The 8,013-nt window shown below is 44.6% G+C and overlaps 1 protein-coding gene across 1 annotated transcript; it reads right to left on the bottom strand.

Annotated features, from left to right (window-relative positions):
- Positions 1–6,578: 6,578 nt before the first annotated feature.
- FERD3L (Fer3 like bHLH transcription factor) lies at positions 6,579–7,417 on the bottom strand. The gene has a single exon (XM_063420810.1). It carries the CDS (start codon positions 7,140–7,142, stop codon positions 6,579–6,581), a length of 564 nt encoding a protein of 187 aa, XP_063276880.1. The 5' UTR covers positions 7,143–7,417.
- Between the last annotated feature and the right edge of the window lie 596 nt (positions 7,418–8,013).

Here is an 8,013-nt window from a genome sequence, read left to right as displayed (position 1 = left end):
TCATCTTTTCCCTTTTTTTCCTCCATTAATATCATTCATCATGCTACAACTTCTTTTGCATCTGGTAGTTTGCAGAGTTATGAAAGTCAATGATGTTACACAGTTACTGCTGTATTCTAGCATATAATTAAATAATTATAAAAATAGATTAAAACATCTTTCTGCATATTCACTTAAAGTTCTTTATATTTTGTATCATATATGATAATATTAATAACAAAAACTTGAGCTACTTAAGATTTTAAGTACTCACAAATGTCCCCAGATGATGTTGCTGAGGCCTAAATATCTGATTCAGCTCGAAGTTATTTAAAAATAATTTTAAAATTACGCCTGTACTCCAAAAATTTCTTGGAAACTCAATGATTTAGTTATGTACATTATTCTAAAAGACTTCATAGGAGCTTCAGTGCCCAAGACCAGGCCCAAGAGCACCTTGAAACATCTGAAACACTTCAGCATTTGGATAATTACATACTTCTGGGACCAACCCACATTTCTCTTTGGAACATGTTTCCCCTGCATGGCTGCAGACAACAGATGGATCGTATGATCTCTGCATTTGGAGAGATGGCATAATTCTGGCAGACTGTCAGTTAAGTGAAAGAGGCTGATTTCAGATCCTCATTAAGAAAATATACAACCACACGGAGTGGACTGAATGGCAGAAAGCGATCGCTGGCGCCAGCTTTAATAGAAAATATAGCACACTTCCAACATGAAATCTGCTGAGCTGGGCTGGATCTAGCTCTATCAGGTTTTACATTCTTTTCCCAAATAAATGTGTTCTACAGGAGACATTCTGTGAAGTATAAGGGCCTTCTGTTTGCCAGGAGGGATGGGAGCAGAGAAGTGGAGGGTTAAAAGGCAAATTCCAAGAGCCACCAGGTCTGGGGTTGGAGCTGGGTGCCAAGGCTTTGTTGAGTCTTCCTCTACACTTGCAAAATTTTCTGTTAAATGAAACTTTTCTTTATATTTCTAGTCTCTTGGTATATTTTTAGGGTGCAGATGGCACTTTACCCAGAAACACCCCTTGGAGAGAGCATGGCCCCTTCCCACTGCAGGGCTCTGGGAACAAGGCCCAGTGCCTTCTTTACACACATTTCCGCATGGAAACAGCCCTGCCAAGGCCCTGAGAGCTTGAGTGGGAAACCCAGGGCACTATAAAGTGTAATATAGTTTCCCAGCAACCCTGGATATGAATAATAATTTCACTGTAATCACTACTCAGAGCTGAAGAGAAAAGGAACTGCACACCTCCATTTCACCATCAAACATCAAAATAATGGCCATGGCTTCAAGTCACAGCTTTTGTTTTGCAGTGACATCAGGATCTTTACATATCTCATCTTGGCCACACAAAATAATGAACAATCATAAATCATTGGTTGCTAAACTATCTTTTAGCAAGATCAGAGACAACATCTATCTCACATGAACCTAAGAAGTTCAGGCAGTAATGGTGGTTGCTGTGGTTGCTATCTATTCCTGTATCCTTTGTTCTACAGCTACCGCTCTTCCCTCTGATAACTGTAAGTTTCAAAAGCTGGAATCATTAACAAGGTTAAAGACTACATAGTAAGTAAACAATGCTAGAAATAAACAGGAGTATCAACATCTGAATTAACTTCTCTCAGTGCATGTGTTTATGTTGAAGACTCTCCATTCACAGATTTCCTCTTTGCTGTGTAGAAAATCATAAAATGTACTACTTGTCCTTGATCCCCTGTAAGGCTTGGAGCAAGAGAAGATGGAACTGGAACACACAGGGATGGTTATTATCTTCTGCTTTCAGAGCTAAGGAGAGACAGTTAAACCAACAGGATACTCTTTATCTCTCTTTTTGAAATTCTGACAGAGGTATGACAAAAAACATACACAGGCCTAGAGTCTCAGTGTGCCTGATTATTTGTTTGAAATAAAGTCATGGGTGACAATAGTGAAGCCTGTCTTGCAGTGCAACCACTCATTGTGGGAACCATTCAAAACCCCTCAGCAAGGGAGGACATGGTCTGTGTCCCTGTTGTGGCACTGAAGCCTTTGAGAGCAGCAAAAGCCACTCTAAGATAACACAATGCACACAGCAATTTGAATATGTTGCAGTCTTTATAAGTATATATTAATGTGGAAAACTGTACTACAAAAATAAAAATAAGAGAATTACTTCCCTATTTTGACTTCTTTGAAGGAACAGGAATTTCAAGTATGCAAGGACCACTGAACTGGGGTGTAGGTGATGATCAACAGAGTGAGTAGCATGGAAAATTCAAAGGCTTAAACTTCAGTGCCAGACAGGCAAGATGTAATCCCTGAAACTAGGGTAGAGAAGGGGAAAAAGCAAAACTTGCATGAAATACAATTTAAAAATGATATCTGAGCTGCACTTCTTAAAAAGCTAAAATTCTAGGCAATAAAATTGAATATTTTTATTCTGTCAATTCTTTTATTCTGAATATATTGCTGTAACAAATGTTCATCTCACTATCTGAAACAAGTATTTTTTGGAGTAGAGTTGAAGAACAAATAATCTGATTATATATATAGCAAGTTTTTAGAAAAAGCACCAATTTACTGTACTACAAAAAAGCACAACTAGCGCACCTATCCATCCTTGTAATTATTCTCTTGTATTATTAGGAATAGCTTGCCTGTCATTGTTGCAGATTCAAGCCTGGTAAAACAACAAATTCTTGTGAAAACAGGGACTCAGCATGCACTGCAGTCACTTTTTAAGCTCCAGTATTTTAGCTATTTTTAATTTAAAAAAAAAAAAAGCCCACCAAAAACCAGAAGTCCAAGTTAATTGAAAGGACCAGTAGGGTTGTAAAGAAATTCTCTTTGAGAAGAATCACCTATCTGAAAAAGAAATCAAAACCACTTTTCCATTGCTTTTGCCTATTACCTCCATGACTTCAAAAACTAATGTCTTTTAAAGTTTGTAAAAGAAAAAAAAAAAAGTGTTGTTGGACTTAGACTTCACTTATCAAGTTTCATCCTAGAGGGAATTTTTATAGCTGAGTTATAAACCCTCCACACTTGAGTGTTTATAATGGAAACGCTGACAAATGTGATAATAAACACCAATCATGGGACCATAGTAGCTGATCAGAGAGTAGATGCAGAAGTTTGCAGTGCTATCATAATATTTTGTTCTGTTTCCAGCACTAGTTTTCTTCAATCTCCCTTCAGATTCAGCAGCTGTAAAACAAGATCAATCTAACTAGAGATTGCAAAATCATTTGATTATTTATACTTCTCTTTGAAAGCTACAAAATGTCTCTCAAATATGATTTTATTTAGTCTTATTTTTTTTGGTTTACATGTCTGAATACTAATTGTAATGTGATAGCTTCATGGGAACTCAAATTTCTACCAAAAGTCAGTCTTCAGTGGCCAAAGAGAACATAAACAAACCAGCCTCAGACCAGGGTCTAAAAACGGGCTATGATCAAACAGCTCTAAGGCTTTAAAAAGCCCCTTATTATCTTTTCCCAGAAGCAATTGACACTGTCGGTTTTTGTTCTTAATGCGGTGATAATGGCACTGCGCTTTGGGGACACCGAGGAGCTGGGCTCAGCCTTGGTGGCAGCAGGATTTCTGAGCAAGGGGAAGGCTGTTCACCCCAGTGGGTGAAATCCAAGCCTTGCTGAAGTTAGCAGCACTTCTGCACTCTGCTAGGGTTGGGCTTTCACTGCCTTCCCAAGCCTGACAGGCTCTTGCACTGGACTGACTCCTCAGATTAGAATGCTGCTATCTTGGACTGAGACAAGGCTTAGCGGAGAAAGGACCCCACAGTTCTGTTATTTCAGCGAGATGGGATTGCACTCCAGCAAGGAGCTTGTCTGCAATGTTCCCTTAATTGGTTTATATTCTTACCAGACTAAACTTCTAGTATTTTGACACATCCACAGGGGCCAGGGAATGGGTCAGTATGGCATCTTGCTGTTTCACTGAGCTCTTCATGGGTGTAAGGATGTGCTTTAGTTTCAGCACTGGTTCCTTGGAAAAAATTGCATTTAGACTGCTTTTTTGATAAACCTTCTTCAGTTTTGGAAAAGCATCAAACAAACAAACAAACTCATTTCATCAGGTTCTCAGGTCATATACATCAATCTGTGGCCCAGGGACAACTCAAAATACATCTTGGTATTTTTTCTGTTCTGTTTATATACTGTGTTCATTGACTTACACAACAACTGCAATTTTAATTTCTAATGTTTTTAACATCAGCGGCCCATATAAGAACGTTACTACTGTTTGTATTGCTGCAAAGTTTCCAGTGAACCATCAGGAATCAAGATTCATAATGCAAGATGCACTTGTATTTAAAAATAAAATGTAACATATCCTTTCTGCTTTACTCTAGTCTCTAACACAAATACGAAAAAACGTTGGATCTTGAACAAATTCCAGTGTTTTGTTATTAAACCAAGAAGAGAAAACCAATAATTTTTGAAATATCTGTTACAGACATGTTTACATTATGAATCTCCTCAGTTAAGACTCTGTTTGCTATAGAGTTCTAATTTTATCCAATGACATGAGCAAGAAGTAATATGAAAAGTTATATAATCATACTGTGAGAGATCATAGAGAAATAGTGGTAAGAAGTGAATTTTAAATTGCATATTTCATTGTCCTTAAATAATTTATCTTCATCATTTTGCCTGAGATGATGGTAACTAAAAGGAGACTGGGTTATGCAAACAATTGTTGATTTTGGAACATTGTTCATTCATAGTTCCTTTCCTTGTTATATTTTTAGAAAAGAAAAAAAAAAAAAAGAAAAAAAAAGAAAAAAAAAAGAAAAAAAAGGAAAAAAAAAAAAAAAGAAAACAAGAGAAAGAAAACAAACCCCCAAACAACACAAAACCATCTGAGGAGGTGAAACCCCCCAGTTCCTAGAAAGGATCCAGCTGCGCTGACTATCCAACTGCCTCTTGGAAAAAAAAGCATTTTGACAAATGGAGAGCAGATGCAATGTGTGGAGTCAGGGAGGTCAACAAAAACAAGTAGAAAAAGAAACCAAGGAAACAAGTGAAAAGAGAAAGAATATTAGAGTATTAATACAGGATATTAGATCTCTCATGATAATAATTAAAGTGAGAAAAACGAATGAGAAAAAGAAGAATCACCACAGAGCCGACAAAACACGAGAGAAGAAATAAGAGACATGGGATCCTAGCTATACTAGCCGGAATCCAGGGTAAATCTTGATTTTACTGATATCACTGTAGTTTTATATAATGGAGATGAAGGCTGTCCTGTGAAGTCACGCAGAACCGCTGCCCTGAAGGGGCAGTTTAACGCGAGTGGAGCCGGCTCTGAGCGGGCTGGTTGCTGCCCTTCCGCTGCTAACGCGGGGAGAAATGCAGGGTTTTCCCAGCAGCAGCAAAGGACGGTGTCAGCAGCAGAGAGAAGGGGAGAGGAGCGGGAGGGGAGGGCAGAGGCACATCAAGATGGGCCGGAGCAGCTTCTACGGGAGACCCTGGGCCCCACTCCCGGCCCGGTCACGGCCATGCCCCGCCGCTGCCGCCCTCCCGACTTCTCGCTGCTTTTCAGAGATGCCTGCAAGGCACCAGTAGCTAATGCTAGACAGAGATCCCGGGGTGGACCCTAGATCCCTCCCCGGGTATGCCCGCCTCAGGCTTCCCTCTTTCCTCCCGCTCCGGCTTTTCAGAATGTATTTCATTATTTTTATTCCTTGCACAGACGAAACGTGGTGGCTGTGTGCGTGTGTGTGCGTGTGTGCGCGTTTGTAAGGGGATGTGCCGCGCGAGAGAAAACCTCTCCGCTTGACGTCCCCAAAACCAAAGCCCACAGAGTCACAAGTTTTCGGCTGCCCAGGCTGGCCCCGGGGGTGCCGGGCCGGGCCGGGCCGGGCCGGGCCGGGCCGGGCCGGGCACTCCTGCCCCCGCTCCCGCCCGGTGCGAGCCGCGGCGTCGGCCGCCCGCACGCAAGGACAGAGCCGCTCCGGGAAGAAAATCGTGACAAGGAGGGGTTGTGTCCAGATGTTCGGCTTCTCTGGCCCCGTGACACACGGCGTGGACTTGGCAGACTAGATTTCAAAGAAAAGGGAGTTGTTGTTTATTTTTTAAAAGGCAGAAAGCGCTGGGTTAAAATGCACAGGCCGAAGTTTCCCTGGCAAGCAGCTGGGCAGGAACCGAACCCACTGGAAACCCGTTCCGCGCATTGGAAGGACTCCACTGCCCCGGCCCAGTCTTTCTCCAAATTGGAAAGATATTAAAGCAAGCAGGCAACATAACACAAACCCAAAGGCCTCGAACCTTAATTCCCCGCCCCCCACCCCTTCCGTTTACAAAAAATATAAATATTAACAAATCTGAAACAACTGAGCCTCTCCATCCATCTTCTCCCCAGCTCCTCCCGAGCTCAGCACAAGCTTCTCCAAACACTCCTGATTTTGCATCCCACACCTACATGGTCCTGGCTGCAGTGTGAGAAGCCGAGGCTGGAGCCACGGCTCTGCTTCCCCAGGAGGGAGGCACCGAGGCCACCTGCTCGCTGCCGCGGGTGATGCCCGGCCGCAGCCGCATCCGGCCGGGCCCGGGCGCTCCCTAGCTCGCCTCCTGCCTGCTGCATCCGTCCAGGAGCTCAGTCATGAAGGAGATGTACACTATGGCCAGGCGCAAGGTCTCTATCCGAGAGAGCCTCTTCTCGTAGGCGAAGGTGGGCACCTTCTTCCTGAGCTGATCAAAGGCCTCGTTGAGGTTGAACATCCTCTTCCTCTCGCGTATGTTGGCAGCCTGGCGCTGGGCGTAGGTGATGACCCGTTTTTTCCTAGGTCTGTCCAGCAGGGAAACGCTGCGCATCCTTTCCTCTTCCTCTTCTTCGTCTTCGGGATCTCCATTTCCGAAAGCAGCCAGGGGCAAACCCCGGGCCATCCCTTCCCGAAGCGACAGGACTCTGTCCCCGAAGGGAGGCCCGGCGGTGACCTCGCAGAGCCCCAGGCCTGCCCCGGCCCCGGGGGCTCCCTGGGGGCTGCCCAGGGAGAGATCGGCCACGAAATCCAGCACCGAGGTGCGCAGCAGCCCCTCCGGGCAGGGCACTTGCGGAGCTCTGCCGTGCAGCTCATCCAGCAGCCCCGGGCGCTGGTGGGCTGGGAAAAGGCTGGCTGACATCTTACTCCAGAGAGGACTTATTTTGGTCCCCCATCCCCAGCGACGTTAATATTTATAACCCTCCGGATAACAGGATTAGCAGGACTAGAAAGAGCGGCTGTGAAATTTCTCGGGGTGATGCTGATGAGAGGAGACAGGCAATCCCCTCGGGGACGCGTGGACGCTCCCGAGAGAGGAGTCCCCAGCGAGTCAATCCTGTCACAGCGATCAAGGACAGTTCCTTCTTGGCAAAACCCTCCGCTCTTACCTGCTGAGCACTTTTGTCTCTTCTTACACACCCGCAACCAAACGATTTTCAGCTTCCTCAAAGCCCCCAGCAGCAGAGCCGGGTCTCCACTGGGCTTGTTTTCCTGCTTTCTGTCGGGATCTCTGAACCCTGGGAGCCAGTCTGACAATTGATGTCAGGCAACTGCATGTATGCTTTTAATGATGTCCTGAAGAGGGGACCTGCACGCAGAGGGTCACCGGGGAATGTTTACCCTGTATCCCAGCGCAATGGGAACTGAATGACAGGACCTCCATTAGCCTAAGTAAGCATTGTAGGGGACTCGATATTGCATTCCCAGTAGTAACTGTTGGAATCGTCTCTCCATTCCCCCTAAATCCCCTTCAATCAGAGTTCAAATATCTTTCCAGTAAAAGGCTGCTTCGCAAAGCTCATTTCGGTTCAGGCAATCTCATAGCACTTTTTTTGAAGCTCCTTCCTCCTGCCTTGAGAGGAGGATAAGCTGCTCCCACTCCGGGCAGCGCTTACACCTTTGGTGGAGCCGTCCCGGTCACCGGCAGAGCACAGAGGAAGCAGCTTGAGCACACGCACTGCTAACGCTGGGTACACGCCGCAGAACACCGTGAAATGCACATAAACACACCC

Source organism: Prinia subflava, chromosome 1, assembly GCF_021018805.1.
Source record: "Prinia subflava isolate CZ2003 ecotype Zambia chromosome 1, Cam_Psub_1.2, whole genome shotgun sequence".
Lineage (NCBI taxonomy): Eukaryota > Metazoa > Chordata > Aves > Passeriformes > Cisticolidae > Prinia > Prinia subflava.
Note: the sequence above shows the minus strand (reverse complement) of the source record. Positions and strands in the feature narration are given on the sequence as shown.